Source organism: Battus philenor, unplaced genomic scaffold (genome assembly GCF_028537555.1).
Source record: "Battus philenor isolate CCGP_79_NKW_IND1 unplaced genomic scaffold, ilBatPhil1.0.hap1 SCAF_27, whole genome shotgun sequence".
Lineage (NCBI taxonomy): Eukaryota > Metazoa > Arthropoda > Insecta > Lepidoptera > Papilionidae > Battus > Battus philenor.
In genome coordinates, this window is record NW_027181690.1 from 1,540,231 (window position 1) to 1,562,677 (window position 22,447).

Sequence of the window (22,447 nt, forward strand, 5' to 3'; positions counted from 1 at the left end):
TCAATGCAAATTTTTTGACAACTAAACATGACAGATTAAAAATATATGCAATCGTCGTAGATTTTTAAGCATGAATGCCATGCGGAAATGTGTTTTTAAATGTGGTTTTCCTGCGAATGATGTAACTGAGTTATGGTTCATTTTATGAGCTAGCTGACCCTCGAAAAATATAACCTTATCATAAAAAAAATTCATTTACGAATTTCGCAAGTTACTTGTATAAAAAAATGTCTAATTTGATTTATTAAACGATTTTATTTAGTTCGACCCGTACGGATTTTGTTTATTTATTTCGGTCAATATTAGAAATTGAAATTTAAGCACCTACCCACTGTCAGATTGATCTGAAATTTGGTACACACATTTAATTTAGATGACAATACAATATAATAAAATCAATAACATTATAAATCTAAGATGGCCGCCGATACAAAATGGCGGATTACATATTTTTCCTTAACCCCCTCAATATGGGTATTAAATGAAAGGGCTACACTAGTAAAACACGATGATTATGTCAAAATTTAAAATTCAAGATGGACGCCGTTCCAATATGGCGGACTAGGTACACATTTATCCACAACCACCACAATATGGGTATCAAAAAACCGTTTAACCTAAAAGTTTTTTAAATGTATTTATATTTACACTATCGTTATAATGTCAGGCAGATCGATACGAAAACCCGTTCTGGGTCGCCCGAATACGGTGACCTCTCGTGATCTTGACTACACTGGTATACTAAATTAGGAGCTTACTCATGCCTTGTCTAACGGCTTTAACGGCTGTTTCACGAGGGATGTTCCCCATTCTGCCACACCAGATGAGCAATTATTTACTCTTTCTGCAGACCTCTTTATTTCTGATCTAATCTCGCAGAGAAGCTTACAGCGTAGCCTCCATTGTTCTCTTCGTGACAATGAACGTAATAAGGTCCCATTTATCACCACTAGCACGTTTTAGACACCTACGTCATTATTGTGAAGGCGAACTTGTCAAAGACTTTTACATATTGCGGTATTTTATTTAATATATAAAATTCTCGTGTCACGGTGTGCGTGATTGAACTCCTCCGAAACGGTTCGATCGATTTTCGTGAATCTCAGCGCGACAATATCTATTTTTCATCCCCCTAAATGTTAAGGGTGGTTCACCCTTAAATTTTTTTTAGATTTGTTTGACAATATTTTTGGTTTTTATTTTTTTAAGATACTGCATACAAAAATAGATACAACCCTAAATTTTCATCGCTCTACGATCAACTTTTATTTTTTATTTGTTAATAACATACATGGCAAAACAACGTTTCCGGGATCAGCTAATATATATATATATATATATATCCGAATTTTTATAATGCTTTTTCTTACTATATTATCATTGTTATTTATTATTAATGAAACCATTGATTTTTAGATCAATTGTCCATATATATTTATTCAATCAAAGACATTTAAACTACATCAAGACATAAGTGTTGTCCAAAGATATCTATGAGGAATATACTATAATCGCCACGCTTTGCAGGTGGGTTGGCGGTCGCAGAAACTTGTTTGCGTGTTTGTAATCTTATATAATTAATGTACAAAGTATGAATTGTATTTTTTTCCGGGATCAGCTAATAATTATATATATATATATATATATATATATATAATAACAATTTTAACACAAAACAGTTAAGAAGAATATTTCTATAATAATAATAGTAGACGACGTCTTGTGAGATTAAAGAGACTGTTAAGTGAAATAGAGATATTATACTCTTCTTCTTACAGCAGATAGATGATAGACGATGACCAATCCTGCGCTGCCCGAATCCAAGGAATTCTCGCAACCACGAGTGGGGCGCCAACTCACACCGCGTCTAACGGTTCGTGGTCACCACTCGGGAAACTTTTAGCCCCAACCGGTACGCGAGTGCCACTGCCATTTCAGACGACCTTCGCCACGATTTAAGTACAACCCATAGAAGCCTACTACAAGGTATAGGCCTTCTCTATAGATATCTTTGGAGAGCATAAACTATAATCGCCTTACTTTGCAAACAGGATCGCTGTGTGGTATTATACAAGACGTCGCTGCCATCATCTGGAAACTTTTGAGCAGTAGCAACCCTTCATAACACACAAAGTGTGAATTATACAAGGTTGTATCCTAGAAATCGAACCTCCCATCTACTATCGCAAGCCTCATTTCTCCACCGCTGGACTATAACTGCTCACGCCTATTACACACTATTCATATCTATTACAGACACGCAAAAGATTTATATAAATCTATTGTCAATCGCAAATTATAGCCGCCATTATAAATTTATTCTAGAAATTATTCTACCTCAATTATTACGGTATAATAAAAAATAAATTCAAAAAAATAATTACTAATAAAATAAATACGGCTGATGCAATAAAGCGTCAGTTATTTATTTAATAAATATTAATATCATTAAAATTACCATAATACTGTAATAACAAATATAGATATATATCTAGGCACATACAGGATGATTATAATATATGTTAGAGTTTTAAGTGGTATATACATGTATATATACACATATAAATACATATAAACATTTATGCATATGTGTATGTATAACTTTTTATTGATTTTAATAAGTATAAACGTCTGAGTCTACGTCTACCATCCGAAGTGGCGGTAGACTCATCTAAATGTAAATAAGAGATTGATTTATTTATTTATTTTAAACAGACACGCCAATGTATAGATATACATTATATAAAGATACATTTTTTTAATATAGCACAGGCCATAATTATGCTAGAATACTGTATATATAATACTATTAATAATAAGATTGTTGGTATTAGTATTGTTGGATGTCTATAACTGTCTTTAGCAATTGCCAAGCGTCTGTATGTCCAAAGTAGGAATATCATTTGGCTCAGCTAAAACTATTTTGAAGGATGTTGATTCTTTTGACACTACTGAGGAAATAAAAACTGAATTGAAGAATATCTTGAAGGCTTTACCGGAAAAATACTGTTCCGACTGTGGCGAGGACTGGAAAAAGCTTTGGCAAAAGTGCAATTTATCAGACGGGAATTACTTTGAAGGAGATAAAATTGATTTGGAAGAATAAAGAAATAGAAAGGATTAAAGTTTAATTAATAAATTAAATTTACTTTATGATCACGATACTGTATCTCGATTTTAATAAATGAAAAAACAATTTAAATAACAACAATAATAATCTGTGTTAAATGAATTGTAGCCAATATTATACTATTTACTTATGACTATAATATTGCAGGATATATTAAGAGTAAAGTAAATGATTTAATATCATCAACCCGTTGATTAAAATTTTTAAAAATTTGAATAAATTTAAAATCATTAATATATATATATAAAAATGTTGTCGACCTCTTACATAACACCATCCGGCGCGTACGACGATTGCATGCATACGTCCTTAAACTTGGCAATAACGACAGTCTCGTTCTCGTCGGGTTCTATTCGTGCTGCCTTTGACGTTACGCGGTATCGATATCTTTTTAACAAATTATTTTTAAACATATTTGTTTCTAATTGGCCGTGTTTGTTCATAATACATTTAAATTTGGAACGATTTAAGGTAAATTATGTGTTTGTGCTTCTATATCTTTCTAATGATCGTGATTTAAAAAAAAATTAATGTGTCTAACTTTTAATTTCTAAAGAGGTTTTTATAACTAAAATATTTTTTATCTATGCACAAAATACGTGGTGAGTTTATGTTTAATCTGTGGTAATACGATGCGAGGGTAACTATGTGTATCTATAATATAATAATTAATAACATTGCGATGATGCGATATTTATTTTATTAACTTATATTGATACTAACACATACTATGTACGTAAATAAAAACTACAGAATAACTCATAAAAGCGTAACTTCAAGTTGAAGGATACAAAGCTGGCGATAGTATCAAACATATCTCAATCTAAATGCCCACAGGAAACTCGGAAGGTTTTTTATTATCATGAAACTTATGCTAATTTATTTAAAATTCGCCAAATCATCAAAATATTATCAAAATAAAGTATACGAAAACACTACAGATAAAACGCTAATATTATTTTAATTTACATAAAATTTGAAATTTCTATTTAAAAAATTACAAATTTTGTATTAGATTTATTTACGTTTATCATTAATATTATCGCTCGACCGTTAGGTTTGAAATAAGAATATTAAAAGTGTAGTAACCAAAATGTAGATAACAAACATTTAGTACTAGAGATAAGAAATAAAAATAAACAAAAATTTAACAGATCCTTCATGTGTACTCATTTATAATAAAGTCCACAAGATATCCCAGACCTGCCTTTATGTGATTTTAAATCAAAAATTAAAAGTATATTGTTTAATAAATCATATTGTAGCATTCAATAGTTTTTAATTGATCGAAATGTGTGGAACTTTATTTGTTTAGTAATTTACATGGTTGATATTATAATGAAACATTGTTATTGTCATTAAACATTGTTAAATTTCATTTAAAAGAGATACTTGAGTTTGTGGTCGGCTCTTCTCAACCTAGACGCAGCTAGCTTCCTACTTATAATGTTGAAATAATCGACGATCCAAAAGTGCATGTGTATATCCTCCTTCTCTCGATTTTATATCGATTTCCTTATCACAAGCTGCACTTTCTCTAACATCTGGAAGGAAGCAGTAGTGATAGGAATTAAAAAGCCGAATAAGCCGCCCAACCTTCCAACTTCTTACCGCCCTATCAGGCTGCTCAACACTCTGGGCAGGTTTCCCGAGATCTTCGTCTCATTCCCGACGAACAATTCGAATTCCGCGCCCACCATTCTTGTGTCCACCAAGCCCACTGATTCACGGAACACATTTTAGCAGGTTTCGCTTAACCCCGTTCTCTGACCACGAGCGCTGTGCTATTTGACATCGCCAAGGCATTCGATAAGGTCTGGCACAACGGCTTATTGTATAAACTGTACAAAATGGGTGTGTCCGATCAAGATCATAGAAGCCTTCCTATCGAATCGTGTCCTTAGATATCGTTTAGACGGTAATCTATCCTCCCTCGCCCCCTCAGGACAGGCGTCCCCTAGGGCTCTTGCCTATCCCCGCTGCTTTTCTTATTCTACACCAGCGATATACCCACCGACCCGAAGGTCAACCTAGGCATCTTCGCGGACGACACAGCGCCCTTCGCCACAGGCATACACGCAGCCACTCTAACACGCCACCTCCAACGCGCAACCTATCGACTAGGCGAATGGTTTCGCAAGTGGCGCATAGTCGTGAACCCTGACAAAAGTCAGGCGATCGTCTTCAAACTACAGTAATACCCCGCTTTACGCGAGGGATACGTTCCAAAAAAAAAAATCGCGTTAACTGAAATTCGCGTATAACGAGGTTTATTATTAAACATAGTCAAAAATTATTACAAATCATTTTAATCAATCACTTTAATTCTAGGAACACTTTATGCAACATATACTCTTATTTTTAACGGAAAAATACATCTATTTTCTTTTGGGTAACGTTTTGTTTACGTTCTTGTAAAATACGTTCATAACATCCAACACTGTTTTTAATTGTTTGACAGATGGTCAAGACACCATAGAGAAGTCTATGACTACATTATATTTATATGCACTCTTTCGCGTAATTATATACGCGAAACCGCGTATAACGGGGTCGCGTAAAGCGGGGTATTACTGTTTCCCGCTAATTTAGATGTAGACTCGGACCCCTCCGTTCCGTGAACTCGTTTCCGATGAAGCTGTAAAAGCAACAAGACTATCAGCAAACACTTCACATAAGACAATAGACAATAGCAAGAGTATAAAGATATTTTGTATTTGAAAATTTGAATTTGGAAAACTGAAAAGTTCAGTACGAAGCATCACCTACAAAGAGTAACAGAGCAAACTATATTGCTTTCAGAATTTCAATTTAAACTATCACTTCTGTTTCAAATTCTTTTAACAAAAGTTGAGTTTAGATTACTTATGCCGCATGCGCATTTATCAGCGGGCTGGCGGGCGGTGCACTTTGTTGCACGACTACCATTGCATGTGCGGAAGTGGCTAAATATTGGTCTTTTTCTTATTTAGGATGGACTTCTGTGTAACGCCTGATTCTATTAAAGATATTACTTATGTATATTTATGTATATGTTTAAATTTAGGTAAATATTGTAAACAAAAAAAAACTGTAACATATATATCAACAGCTAATAATTCAAATTAAGGATACGTAACCAGTATTTATTTATATCACAACCATCATAATCACTTGAGCCGATATCACATTGAAGCATAGGCCTTTCCAAATACAACCTCTCTCGAGTTTGACCTCCTCGATCTCTAGAACCTATCGGCTTCAATGAACATCAGAGTTTTTTTTATTTATTTCGTCGTTTCAATCCATAGGCGCCTACTGCAAGTATCTATGATGGGATATATCATTATCGCATTTTAATATATGATATGTAACTATATGTAAACATTTCTCCGTTTTTATAGTTATAAAAAATATATATGTCTTTTCAATCCATAGGCGCCTACGGCAAGTATCTATAACGGATTTATATGATATTAGATGATGATGATGATATTAGAGATATCATTATCGCATTTAAATATATATGTAACTATATGTAAACATTTCTGCATTTTCATAGTTATAAAAATTGTATATAAAATATTTTATTTAGGGTAAAATAAATCGCCGATGTGTATTCGCATTAGATATAAAATCAAGCCTAACCATAAAGGGCCACTTTGTATTGTTTTATAATACATTCCCTAAAGCATTATAGCTTTTGAATTATTGTATAATACATAAACTAAACTTGTATAACTTGTATAAAGGTACTAATACATATAAAGTATATTTTTAAAGATATTAAAGCTTGGTTATATATATATCTAATGTTTGTAGTAAGAATAAACGAAGTCTGTAAGGTTCTTCTAATGTAATTTAAATTGAATAGGACACATTGTTCTTATAGTAACTTTAAATGTTTCTTTGTAAGTTATAAATATTAATTACATAATGAAATTCAAATATGCCTTTAACAGGAAATTTAAAAAATATTTACATAAATATCAAATGAAAACCAAACTTTAGTAACGTTTTTTTTATCTTACGATATAATGATAAAATTATTCATAATAAATAAATAAACAAACCATTTATATGTAAAATCGAATTTAATTGTGGAATAAAAAAAATCAGATTTAAGTTTCGATAAATTTGGGATCTTCCGCATAAAATAACGAACACAAGCGATCAATATAATATCTAAGCTAATAATTATTTTATGGCGTTCCCCTATCTCCCCCCTCGTACCCCCGTTTATTGGGGGACACGAACTTTGTTTTTATTTAATAATTATTTTCATGTAATATTTTTTCGCGCTCTTCTATCGTTCCTCCTATGATCTTTAATTCCTTTATTATCTTTCTTTCTACAATTCCTCTTTCTTTCCCTTTCATATTCATTTTGCCTTTTATTCGATACCATTCTTTCTTCTCCTCGTACTTTAACTATTACAATTTCTTAAATTTTATTTTATATCACATTTTAGATCTATTCTAGGTATACATTTATTGTGTTATTTTATTTACATATTTATTTAATTGCCTATATTTACACTTTGATATACAATTTTTAATTTTATCTCAAGTTGATAATAATTTTGCACATCGATCTGTGGAAAGAGACAATCGGCTAATTTCGGCTTCGTATAGCGTTATCTCTGTCGCACGAAATACAAACAGTCCGGTATCTATGAGGAACTGTTAAAACAAAACATTTCCTTCTTTTGATAATTATTTCTATTTTTTTTTGTAAAATAATACACCAATTTTTCTATAAGCGGTTGCTTTATGTTTGAGTGAAATAAAATAAAGTCTTGTTCACATTATCTTTACGTATTTAATTATTTGCGAAAATTACAACTGTACATAATAAACACCATCATATCTATTGTTAAAAGCACAGATAGTCAAATGGAAGTAGCTGAGAATTAGAATTATTATTATTTTTATTACAATATCTCATTTTACCATGTCACACAACATAAATAATACTCATTTCAACAGCTCTTATTAGATAGCGGACTGTTTGTATTTCGTGCGACAGAGATAATGCTCTACGAAGCCGAAATTAGTCAAATGTCTTTTTCCAAAGGTCGATGTGCAATATTTATCGCCGGGTACTGTATAAATATTTAAAGGTCTTAAAGTTTGATTAATTCTAGCAACTACTTGTTAAAGGTAATGTATATAATAGATTTGTGATAAAATAATATACCAGATTAATTCGCGTACCAGTTTATTATGGACAGTCGTAAAGATACAAGTCATATTATGGTACGTGTATGTTAGATATTAAAAAGGATATTTTATACGATGACTTCGTAATATCTATTTGCCTATGTTTATCTACCGTTTTGTTATATTAACTTAATTATCAAGGATATATGTGGCAATGTATCTTTATCTATATTATAATTGATTTCAATTTTAGAATAATTATCTTAAATTCTTTTTAATTTAAGTATTTATTTTTTATTTCTGACCAGTATTACTTAGATAATTGAATATTAAAATAAGCAAACTTAAGTCAGTTGTCAGTTTGTATATATAATTGACACAAGATATATACAGCATTTTTTATTATATGTGTAAAAACTTTAAAAAGCGAATGTAAATTAAATGGAAAAATTGAGTCAAAATTGTGATGATAAAACAAACTGTGATAATGTAGCAAACTGTGGTTATAGGGATGAAAAAGAGAGGGAAAGATGGGAGATGATTTGAATGTAAAGATAGATAGAGATTGTGAAGGTGAAGGAGAAAGTGAAATAAAAGAATAAAATGAAAAATCTTTTATTAGAAATGTAACATCACTGCTTCACATATATAATAGCAGGAGATAATAGAAAAAAAGTTGAATGTATAGGTAACTTTATATCAATTGATATTAACCTTATGGAAAAAATGAATGGCTTCAGATGTAAAAAATAACGTAAAGATAATATATTAAGAAAAAACGTTGAAGTTCAAAATTCGAATAACAAGGTATTAAATTTAAATATCTAATAGTTTCAGGCGTTACTTTGCGGAAGTCCATTCTAACTAAGAAAGGGACTTATATATAGCTACTTCCGCAATGCAGCAGTAGTCGTGCAATAAGTCCAGCGCCCGCTGATAAATGAGCGTGCGGTAAACAATGCGTAGTTTTGACTCGGTATTTGGCACTAATCGGTGTAACATTACTCCTGAGAATGTCCCGTTGAGGGGTGAAAGACATTTTGAGTGAATTAATAGTGGTAGTTGTGTTTCGCATTGTTTACCGCACGCGCATTTATCAGCGATTTTGATTAATTGATGAGGGTAAAGCGTGGGATCCCACTAAATTGATCGACGATAAATATACTTCACGGAAAGTCAAGATCAGTCACGGTGGCGGTCTTTGGTCATCTAGCAGTGGACTTCTATAGGCTGATATGGAGATGATGAAAGCTTGGGCATTACCCTTGCTTGTTATCTGAGAGGACCATAACTATATTTTCGACTGCTAAACATCTCGTTATATACAAGCACGTTATAAAAGTATCGCGTTATACGAGAGATTACACTAGCTCAGCGGAACCACAGACGCACGTGCATAACTTAAGCTATATATCACAGGATGCAATATTGTAAATAACGGTTCGCATAAGAGTAAAGCCTTCGTGCAAAGTATGCGATGCTTCGTGATTTGAAAGTTTCATCGTAAATTTACGAAACTTAACGTATGTGTCTAGATATCCAAGCCTTTCATGTTACATTGCGTGTGTTACTATTATTTTAAAATATACTTTAGTATATATTCATTAAAATACATAAGAAAAGATGTACACTGTTAGATATAGATCTCACCTTTAGATATCTGGCACCTATGTTGCGTATGCGAAGGCTTTTTCTCCATTTCAGGATCTTAAGACTCCAGCGACCTGTTCTGCGTAATTTATGGCTTTCATACTCCCACTCCTTTTTTCTTTTTTTTTTATGAGCCCTCAGTGCTGCCTAAATAGCATTTACATACTCCTCGAGTATAAGATGGTAAGGCGTAGATTGCGCCTAGCCTAAAATCTCTTTTAAGGAAGGTAAAAGCAAAAAAAGAGACGTAGAACTCCCGGGGAAGACACGGCTCAAGCCGTTACATACTACTATTAATATTCTGAAACAATGTACCAGTAAATGTATAATTGAGTAAAACTTCCAAATCGTATTGTTTATATGTATAAATTTCTGCTGTATTTACTCATATAAAAAATTGTAAGTAATGATAAAACGCCGTCGTGACTCGCAGTTGGAAGTAAAAAGATCCGTATCAAATAGCGGCAACCCTCTCCCAACTGTCTGCGCGTAATAAAAGCGAAAAAAAAATGATAAAACACTAGCGATATAAATTAGAATTAATATAAAAAACATACTACTGTTTTACAGGATTGGAAGGCATCTTAGATCTTAGATCATTTCGGTAAACGCTCCATGGAGTCCATGTCCAAGGGCCTTTACTAGGGTATCTCGAATGTCTAATAGATTCAGGCGTTACCTCGCGGAAGTCCAAGAAAGGGACCAATATATAGCTACTTCCGCTATGCAGCAGTAGTCGTGCAATGAAGTGCACCGCCCGCGACCCGCTAATAAATGCGCGTGCGGTAAACAATGCGAGACATAACTACCACTGTTAATCTACTCTACACGTGTTTCACCCCACCACAGGGCATCCTCAGGAGATGTTAGACCAACCAGTGCCAAACACAGAGTCTCGGTAGGGATGTCGTGCGTCAATAGATACCGTTTACCATTTTAACGCAAGGGCGCCCAAGAGGGCCAGACCTCTTAGATGGTTGCTATCGCCTAGACAATATCACTACTATCACTTCGGAAAATGTTAGCGCAGGGAAAAGTAGCGGAAAAAACTCAAGCAACCTTTCTCTAATATAATCGAGAATTGACAAGCCCAATCCTACTTGAACTGTCTAATTTATTAGGCTATATGGGTTATTTCCGTTTATCAATGAAACATTTCATTCTTGATTCTATCTCTTACAGAAATATCCTCTCCATGGCTCGTTGATTGATAATTGACAATGATATTTAATGGAATCAGGCGTTATTTTGCGGAAGTCCAATATTTAGCCACTTCCGCACATGCAGTCGTAGTCGTGCAACAAAGTGCACCGCCGGCCAGCCCGCTGAAAAATGCGCAAGCGGCAAACAATGCGAATTATACAACTACCACCGTTAAATCACTCAACACGTGTTTCACAGTAATCCGGTTCTCAGCATATCAAGGTTCCGTGTCGGTGGTAACTTACTACTTATAATGTTAAAATAATCGACGATTCAAAAGCCCATGTAAAAAAATACTTGAATGCGGACATTTAGATATATGATTTTTCTTTAATTAGGCAAAACATAAGTTGTCAGAGTTTGTTATGTTCTTCATATGTTGGAACGCGCTTAAAACCCCCGCTGTTTCTACAATATATCTTATTTTTATCAAGTTCAGTAAAAAATAAAAATAAAGATGGAGATATAATTGATTTATTCAACATTAGAACTTTTATCAGAACTGTTATCGATCGATTATTATTATAAACTGTATTATTAAGTGTTAAATATGTGTGTAAATATTATATTTTTACGTGTCATCTGTAGTGACAGGTAGTGTAATTTTGTAAACAATTATCATACCAAATACCTTTAGTGGAACATGCTGTTCTGTTTTTGTATTGTTATTAACATAATATAGCTATAACATCATGTTTCCGGCTAATAAATTTTATTTTATAGTCAACTATTTTTAATCTATTTTTTTTACTCCACTCCGATTCGCAATGTGTAATAGTTATGGAAAAGAAGCAGGAAGAAACTCCACAACAACATATCTTATTATAAAGTTTAACAACAGATTTATACATATAAACAGGGGCGGCCTAACCTATAGTGCAGGGTGTGCAATGCACACGGGCGCCCCCGTCTTAGAGAGCGCCATGGTAACAGAGATGTGTCTGTACATAAAAACAAAGAGTGTTATTCTGCCGTCATAAGAAGAAAGGCCGTAACTGATACCATACTGTAAGCTATACCTACTTATAAAATAGCTTGTTGGAATATGAAAAAACTTTCTTGTTACGACGGCAAAGTTAATAGATATAGCCGCGCTGTCAGGCCTAGGTGGCTCCTCTGCATATATACTTTATATATATCGCCTAAATGACAAAGGCATACTTCGCGAAGGCCTCTTCTCACCCCAACCCCTTCATAGCGAACTCCTCTCGCTACTGCCACCGGCACTTTCTCCAAAAACCTCGTAAGGCGTCCTAAAGACGTCCTTACAGATCCTATCGCAGGTTCCCACAATCCACTCACCACACACCGCACGCTTCCAACAGTCACTACACTGCAAGCGATAACTCACCATCTACATCATTCATCACACTTCCTACCGTCCGTTACGTAAACGGCATCGACCTCCCGACGCCGCCACCGCGAACAGCGTGGGCGATCCGAGGTAGGATCAGTATCCTTCCTTAGATTGCCGAGTCGTCCACGCTGACCTCCTCACTTAACTCCTCATTCAGTACACTATCAGTAACACTGACTAGACAGACGTACTTGCGCGCTAGCCGCGAGTTCTGCCGGCCGACTGGGTCACGCTGGGTTTGAGTCCTCGAGGGCTGGCTGGGTGAGCCCCGCAGCTACTATCTCGCGGCCACTACCTATGTGACTTCCTCGTCTCCCCGCCGAGTACTGATACGGGTTCGGAATCTCGAATCCTGTAATTTTATATAGTTCACGGACCCCTTCGTTCCGTGATCTCGTTTCCGATGAAGCTGTAAAAGCCGCAAGGCTAACAGCAAAAACTTCACACGAGACAATAGACAATGGAATAGCCTAAATGAAATCAAAATAATCAGGCGACATCACTGCCAAGGATTATTTTCATTTAAATATTCCTTTATTGAATAATAAGCTTTTTCCATCAATTTACTGTTTTAATATGGGTTTTAAATTTTGTTAACGATAGTACAATTATGTTTTGCGATATATAAAGCATACATAAAATGATAAACAAAGGTGTACAATCTCTGAAAGCGAACACTACACGCATAGATATAAAACTAATTACAACGTGATTAAAACTCAAACATTGTGTCTTAGTATTTTTTTAAAAGTGACCTTTGTTTTTTGTGACCGTTCATACTTCCCTTGTCTTTGGTATAAAGATACCATCTATTAAAATTATTATTGTTTACATTCCATATGGAAAAATTTAAATTTATGTTACATACTTCTGAATGATCACTTTATACAGGGGATTTGAAATAGGTATATAATATTTAAAGCATTTTATTAACACGAGGCCACTATAAATTCACTTCTTTTTTTTAAACGGTTTTATTTAGTTCGACCCGTACGGAATTTATTTGGATCAAAATTAGAAATTGAAATTTAACCACCTTCCCGTTGTCAGATTGATCTGAAATTTGATACACACATTTAATTTAGATGACAATACAATATAATAAAATCAATAACATTATAAATCTAAGATGGCCGCCGATACAAAATGGCTGATTACGTATTTTTCTTTAACCCCCTCAATATGGGTATCAAATGAAAGGGCTACACTAGTAAAACACGATGATTATGTCAAAATTTAAAATTCAAGAATGGACGCTGTTCCAATATGGCGGACTAGGTACATATTTTTCCACAACCTCCACAATATGGGTATCTTAAAACCGTTTAACTTGAAAGTTTTTTAAATGTATTTATTTTATTTTTATTCAAAACTAATCATTCTGTATATGTATGTAATGTAATATGTTATTGTAATATGGGGTTGATTAAGAATATTTGTTTCTAGGATGGCGTCACTGAACGTATTGGTGTTCTTAAATGCTGTCATTTTGCTGCTGTCTAATGGCATGGTTGCGCTGGTATATACTCCAAAACCTAGCATCGGATACCCAGCTGGCTTGATACCAAATTGTAAGTGTTATTTGATTTTTACTATTACATAAAGGTATTATCTTTCGTATTTAATGGAATCAGGTGTTACTTCGCGGAAGTCCATCCTAAGTAAGAAAAGGACCAATATTTAGCCACTTCCGCACATGCAGTGGTAGTCGTGCAACAAAGTGCACCGTCCGCCAGCCCGCTGATAAATGCGCATGCGGCGAACAATGCGAATCACACAACCGTCACCACCAAATCACTCAACACATACACAGAGTCACTATTTGGCACTAATCAGTGTAACATAACTCCTGAAGATGCCCCGTGGAGGGGTGAAACACGTGTTGAGTGATTTAGCGGTGGTAGTTGTGTAATTCGCATTGTTAGCCGCGTGCGCGGACCGGGCGGTGCTCTTTGTTGCACGACTACTACTGCATGCGCAGAAGTGGTTAAATATTGGTCTTTTTCTTACTTAGAATGGACTTCCGCAAAATAACGCCTGATTACATTAAATATTATATTTTAATTAATTTAAGAAGTACATTAAACATAAATTAATTAAAAATCCTAATATAGTTTGAAGACATTTTTACGTTTTAATAGTATAATATAAATATATTATAAAAGTGACATTAAAAATCTGTTTGGGTTTGTCGTGGGTTTTTTCTTCGTAATAGTGTCCAAGAAGGCTTTTACCTGCCTTTGCCCTTTGCCCCTTCTTAATGTGATTTTAGTTTCAATTAAATTTGGGTCTTCGTGCATTATCCCACGACGCATTATTAGGTTATTGTTAATGATTTTATTTGGATAATTATTTGAATATTTTATTTTGATCTCGTTCTGTTCTAGGTCCAGGAGTGTTGAAGAACGCATCAATAACTCAAAAGAAAATGAACTTACTAAGGATAGTGGTACACAAATCCGTCAACAATAGCGTACAAAGTAGAAACTATCCGATCGCCACAGCTGCTAAGTCTCTTTCTAAAGATAAGCTAGTAGGTGAGAATGTATTTTATTTAATTCATTATTTATTCTTCCAATCTCTTCTTCCTCTTTATGTATATATATATATATATATATATATACAAAAAGAAGAAAGAAAGATAGTCGCGACCACGAGCCTAAATCGCGGCGTGGGGATCCCCCACTAGATGGACGCACTATATATATATATATATATATATCTAATATATAAAATTCTCGTGTCACGGTGTTCGAACTTGAACTCCTCCGAAACGGCTCGACCGATTTTTACCAAATTTTATATTCGTATTCAGCAGGTCTGAGAATCGGCTAATATCTATTTTTCATATCCCTAAGGGTTGTTCACCCTTAAAAATTTTTTGACTAATTTTTTTTTATTTATTTATCATACAGCATACAAAAATACATACAACCCTTTTATTTGTTAATTAATTTTTTTTTGCAAAACAACGTTTGCGGGATCAGCTAGTATATATATATATATATATATATATATATACACATATAAGCGCGATCACCAGCCCGATGAGCGAACTCTGTGAGCGTGCCGGGTTCTGCTACTTAATTACAATGATTTCTAAAAAGTTTTTACGTTAAAAATAATTATATATTTTTTATTTCTTTATAGATTTTAAAAACAATAAAACCGTAATGTACTTCAACGGTTATTTCGACAGCGCATTCTTTCCCATGAGTCAAGCTATCGCTACTGTCTACTCTAAGAGAGGCTACAATGTATTGATCACGGAAACATTTCAATTTCTCACATACATCTATCCCAAGTAAGTTGATTTTTATATTTTTGCATCTTCTATCATTTTTGTTACGCTAACTGCAATTATATTAAGTTATCCCTCCTTGACATTTTCTTACTTTATAAATAGCCACGAATGTACACTGTCATAGACTCTGTCAATGTTACTGTGCTTTATTTATTTATTTAAAATCATAATAATTTTTATTGCTATTTATTGTACTCGTAATTAAAATAAAAACATAGTTACAATACATAATATGATTTTCTCATTATTGGGCTATCCCTCATTGACATTTTCTTACTTTATAAATAGCCACGAATGTACACTGTCATAGACTCTGTCAATGTTACTGTGCTTTATTTATTTATTTAATATTATATTAATCTGTATCGCTATTTATTGTATTCGTAACTAAAATAAAAGCATAGAGTTACAATAACATGATATGGATTTCTCATTATTGGGCTATCCCTCATCGACATTTTCTAACTTTATATATAGCCACGAATGTGCACTGTCATAGACTGGGTTAATGTTACTGTGCTTTATTTATTTATTTAAAATTATCAATTTTTATTGCTATTTATTGTTACTCGTAACTAAAATAAAAGCATAGAGTTACAATAACATAATATGGATTTCTCATTATTGGGCTATCCCTCATTGACATTTTCTCACTTTATATATAGCCACGAATGTACACTGTCATAGACTCTGTCAATGTTACTGTGCTTTATTTATTTATTTAAAATTATATTCATTTTTATTTCTCTTTATTGTATTCGTAACTAAAATTAAAGAAGAGAGTTATAATAACACAATATGGATTTCTCATTATTGGGCTATCCCTCATCGACATTTTCTAACTTTATATATAGCCACGAATGTACACTGTCATGGACTGGGTCAATGTTACTGTGCTTTATTTATTTATTAAATATTATATTAATCTGTATCGCTATTTATTGTATTCGTAACTAAAATAAAAGCATAGAGTTACAATAACATGATATGGATTTCTCATTATTGGGCTATCCCTCATCGACATTTTCTAACTTTATATATAGCCACGAATGTACACTGTCATAGACTGGGTCAATGTTACTGTGCTTTATTTATTTATTTAATATTATATTAATCTGTATCGCTATTTATTGTATTCGTAACTAAAATTAAAGAAGAGAGTTATAATAACACAATATGGATTTCTCATTATTGGGCTATCCCTCATCGACATTTTCTAACTTTATATATAGCCACGAATGTACACTGTCATAGACTGGGTCAATGTTACTGTGCTTTATTTATTTATTAAATATTATATTAATCTGTATCGCTATTTATTGTATTCGTAACTAAAATAAAAGCATAGAGTTACAATAACATGATATGGATTTCTCATTATTGGGCTATCCCTCATCGACATTTTCTAACTTTATATATAGCCACGAATGTACACTGTCATAGACTGGGTCAATGTTACTGTGCTTTATTTATTTATTTAATATTATATTAATCTGTATCGCTATTTATTGTATTCGTAACTAAAATAAAAGCATAGAGTTACAATAACATGATATGGATTTCTCATTATTGGGCTATCCCTCATCGACATTTTCTAACTTTATATATAGCCACGAATGTGCACTGTCATAGACTGGGTTAATGTTACTGTGCTTTATTTATTTATTTAATATTATATTAATCTGTATCGCTATTTATTGTATTCGTAACTAAAATAAAAGAATAGAGTTATAATAACACAATATGGATTTCTCATTATTGGGCTATCCCTCATCGACATTTTCTAACTTTATATATAGCCACGAATGTACACTGTCATAGACTGGGTCAATGTTACTGTGCTTTATTTATTTATTTAATATTATATTAATCTGTATCGCTATTTATTGTATTCGTAACTAAAATAAAAGCATAGAGTTACAATAACATGATATGGATTTCTCATTATTGGGCTATCCCTCATCGACATTTTCTAACTTTATATATAGCCACGAATGTACACTATCATAGACTCTGTCAATATTACTGTGATTTATTTATTTATTTAAAATTATATCAATTTTTATTGCTATTTATTGTACTCGTAACTAAAATAAAAGCATTGAGTTACAATAACATAAAATGGATTTCTCATTATTGGGCTATCCCTCATCGACATTTTCTAACTTTATATATAGCCACGAATGTACACTATCATAGACTCTGTCAATATTACTGTGATTTATTTATTTATTTAAAATTATATCAATTTTTATTGCTATTTATTGTACTCGTAACTAAAATAAAAGCATTGAGTTTCAATAACATAATATGGATTTCTCATTATTGGGCTATCTCTCATCGACATTTTCTTACTTTATATATAGCCACGAATGTACACTGTCATAGACTGGGTCAATGTTACTGTGCTTTATTTATTTATTTAATATTATATTAATCTGTATCGCTATTTATTGTATTCGTAACTAAAATAAAAGCATAGAGTTACAATAACATGATATGGATTTCTCATTATTGGGCTATCCCTCATCGACATTTTCTAACTTTATATATAGCCACGAATGTACACTATCATAGACTCTGTCAATATTACTGTGATTTATTTATTTATTTAAAATTATATCAATTTTTATTGCTATTTATTGTACTCGTAACTAAAATAAAAGCATTGAGTTTCAATAACATAATATGGATTTCTCATTATTGGGCTATGCCTCATTGACATTTTCTTACTTTATATATAGCCACGAATGTACACTGTCACAGATTGGGTCAATGTTACTGTGCTTTATTTATTTATTTAAAATTATATCAATTTTTATTGCTATTTATTTTACTCATAACTAAAATAAAAGCATAGAGTTACAATAACATAATATGGACTTCTTATTATTGGGCTATCCCTCATTGACATTTTCTTACTTTATATATAGCCACGAATGTACACTGTCACAGACTCTGTCAATGTTACTGTGCTTTATTTATTTATTTAAAATTATATTAACTTTTATTGCTATTTATTGTACTCGTAATTAAAATAAAAATATAGAGTTATAATAACATAGTATATATTTATTATAATTATTATGCGACGTGGGCAGGCGTCCCACTGGCTGGACTGATAACATTGTAAAAGTCGTGGGAATTCGGTGTATGTGGGCAGTGCAAGATCAGTCATCCGGGCGATATGTGGGGGATGCAATAGGGAGGACATAGGCTACACCAGAATTCCCCAAACTTTTTTGTGTTGTAGACCCCTTGCCATGTTTTTCCGTGTTGGGTAGACCCCTACTTACCTGATTTCTAACTGTAGTGATGTTTAGTTTAGTTTAGTTTTGTTAATTTGTACATTTATTAAATGAATTTAAATTAAAACTACTCAAAATAAAATTTTGTATCTGTTATGTAAAATATACGTAACGTTTAATAAACATAAAATAAACTATAAATAAAATAACATAAGCAATAAGTCAATATTTTTAGTGAGAAGGATGAGCCTGATGCTTTAATAATAAATTATCAACATTTGGCGTCAATTTTGTATTTTATAAACATATATAATTTTTATATATTTTATATATTTTAATTTTTTACTTCATAGGTACTTTTATAAATAATGTAAAAGTTTTGATATTATAAGATAGTATGATGTAAGTAAATAGGTACTATCAGTGTATGTGTTGAGATCCACTATCGTGGACCCCCATTTTCATTTCATGGACCCCCAATTTTTTTTTCGCTGACGTAGACCCCTTGCAGGTTGTCATAGACCCCTAGGGGTCGATATAGACCTATAGGTTTTTAACAGTTGAAAGCGGAATTTAGTCACCACAGTCCACCTTGTGACGTCAGCTGCTGGCCACAGGTCCTTTGCTCACCTTAAAGGATGTCTTACGCTGCGCTTGACCATCCGTGCTCTCTACTTCAGAAACTCAGTTCCACCGGCCATCTATTGCACACAACTATACATGCCTAATGCCACATCAATTTGCTATTATACCTTCGTACATCTACGGTACTCATCACGTATAATTAAAACTTGTAGATCGATATATATGAAAGCTTATAATTATTAAATTATAATTTATTTAATTAATTACGGATTACCATTAGGATTTAGAATTATATGCAAATATAAAGATATTAAAAATACAGGACGAATTGCAATGAAATAGGTTAACAAAAAAAAACATTTTTTTGAAAAAAGAACGATGTATGGTTATTATGTCATATTGAGTTATTAGTTAGTTAACATTCTTAGTAAATCTAAAAAAAATATATATAAAGGCGTTATTATTTGGTTCACCCAAGACAATGTATACTCTGTAATCAAGGATTGAACAATCAATTGAATTCTTCACGAAACAATGTATCATTGTATGCAACAGACAAACTGTCATATCCTTATTATGTTCACCTTAATTACATATATATACATACCTTTGCATCTGATGATTGAATTTTAACATATATTTTAATACACAGGGTGATGTAAAAGCTTTAAAGATGTGAACGTAGTCTTTTGTCAACAAACAAAGGTTTTGCAACAATTTTAAGTCACCTGTTTAAAGTTTCACTCTGAAATATGTCATAATTATTTTTTTTATTTTTATACCAATTGGATAGGCCAATACCTTCCGATATTAGAGTCTGCAGTGATTCATAGTAATTCGAAATTTAAAATCGGTTTTTCCTATTTATTTGAACAATACATTTTTACCATAAATAAGCTATAAATTCACTGCTTTTAAGGTTTTATATCTATAACCAATAACCCTGTATAACAGGGGTAACCAAACTGCGGTTTGCGAGTAACATGCGGTTCTGTGAACGATTATTTTTGGCTCCGATTGATTGTCGAATTATTTCAATATTTAAATTTATATAACCCATGTCAGCTCCTAGGAAATCGAAACTAATTACTAGTGTGAATATTAGGAGTGCTGTCATATACGTGTGCATATATCTAACTTCAATACGCATATTTTGTACTTTTGTTTAAATAATTTCTATAAATATTATTTTTGAAAAAAAAAACCACATACTTTTGCGTGTTTTAAATGCGTATTTAAAAGAATTGAAATTTCGTAAAATAGCTGGCAATAAATAAATCAAATAAAAAAAAATTAAAAAAAATTTGCCGCTTAGACTTCGATCTGTTTATGCAAGCCCGTAACTTTTAACGCAATAATAAAATTTCCAGGTCTGTGCGGCTGTCCAAAGTACTGGGTGATAAAGTAGGAGAATTTCTCGTACAATTGACTGACCAGGGATTGAGAGGGGAGAATCTAGAACTGGTCGGCACAAGTCTTGGTGCTCACATATCTAGCTACGCAGCGAAATACTTCTACGCCGCAACTGGAAAGAAACCTGGAAGGATAACAGGCTTGGATCCTGCTGGTCCTTGCTTCAGAGCTCTGCCACCTGATTCTAAACTTTCACCATCCGACGCTGAAAGAGTTGATGTACTCCACACCAACATGGACGGCTTCGGAATCGCTGAAAACTTAGGACATGTGGACTTTTATGTAAACGGTGGAGAATTTCAGCCTAGCGATATACCTTCCATACCTTGTTTAATGATCTGTAGTCATGTAAAATCCGCTTTATATTGGTGGCAAGCAATAATAAATCCTAAAAAGTTTATAGGCGTCAAGTGTGATTCGATACAGGACGCTAGATTTGCGAGATGCTACAATAACACGGAGACAAACTACGCGGGTCTCGAAACTAAGTTTAACAAACCCGGCATATACTATTTGTCTACATTTAACGAGTTTCCTTATTACAATGCGAAAGATGGATTGAAAGAGGAGAATGAGATATATACTTCTATTGCGCGGAGTATAAATTCTGAAGATTTATTTTTAGTTTAACATATAAAAGTAAGGAAAGCTAGAAGCACCTCAAACTTGTACCTGGAAATTGGTTTTGAATATTGCACAGAAAGACTTGCGGACATGCTCTGTTGAGATACAATTTCAAATAGCGTTGACTTAATCACATAATGTTGGAACGTATGTAGTTAAAACTCATTTGGTTTATGAACAAGCTGTCAATCTGCTTCCTGAGCCCGTACTACCTTCTGTGGATATTTTAGTATGAAATCCATGTTGGTTATTTTTAACGTACCAAAAATTATTCAGGTTTAGTTTTGTGTACCACCTTCTCGGGTCGAGATGAAAGTAACTTTTCGCTCTAAACTTCAAGTATTTATCAAGTGATTCGTAATGATTAAGTACATGGGTGGAGATCTTACTTAGTTACACACACACACACATATATATGTATATACACACATATATATATACACTTATATATATATATAAATTTGTAACTAGCATCAAACTTTTCTGCTATCGTAGAACAGGACAACAACCGCTGGACTACCACTGCTTTAAGAGATGTGTGGGTCAAACTAACTTTGTTCAAGTGGTTTAAAGTAAAGACCTAAATACTTTATCCCTGGAACCTGGCTATGGATAATAATAATGAGTTAAATGTTTCTCTTTATTGCAATAATTTAGCAAAAATACCATCATGTAAATAAGAGATTTTCTAACTATGGTAAGCCAAGCAGAGTAAGGTAAAACTATATTGGAATCGAAAGATCCAAGAATGGTGATCAAAAGCCGATAGACGCGGCGATGGTATGCTCCCTG

General features: G+C 32.9%; 1 protein-coding gene across 1 annotated transcript; it reads left to right on the forward strand.

Annotated features, from left to right (window-relative positions):
- Positions 1–12,014: 12,014 nt before the first annotated feature.
- Positions 12,015–21,730, forward strand: LOC137925652 (lipase member H-B-like). Its single transcript, XM_068769126.1, has 6 exons — positions 12,015–12,050; positions 12,684–12,742; positions 13,928–14,052; positions 14,869–15,018; positions 15,632–15,785; positions 20,989–21,730. The coding sequence occupies exons 1-6, from the start codon at positions 12,015–12,017 to the stop codon at positions 21,659–21,661; spliced, it is 1,197 nt and encodes a 398-aa protein (XP_068625227.1). The 3' UTR covers positions 21,662–21,730.
- Positions 21,731–22,447: the final 717 nt, after the last annotated feature.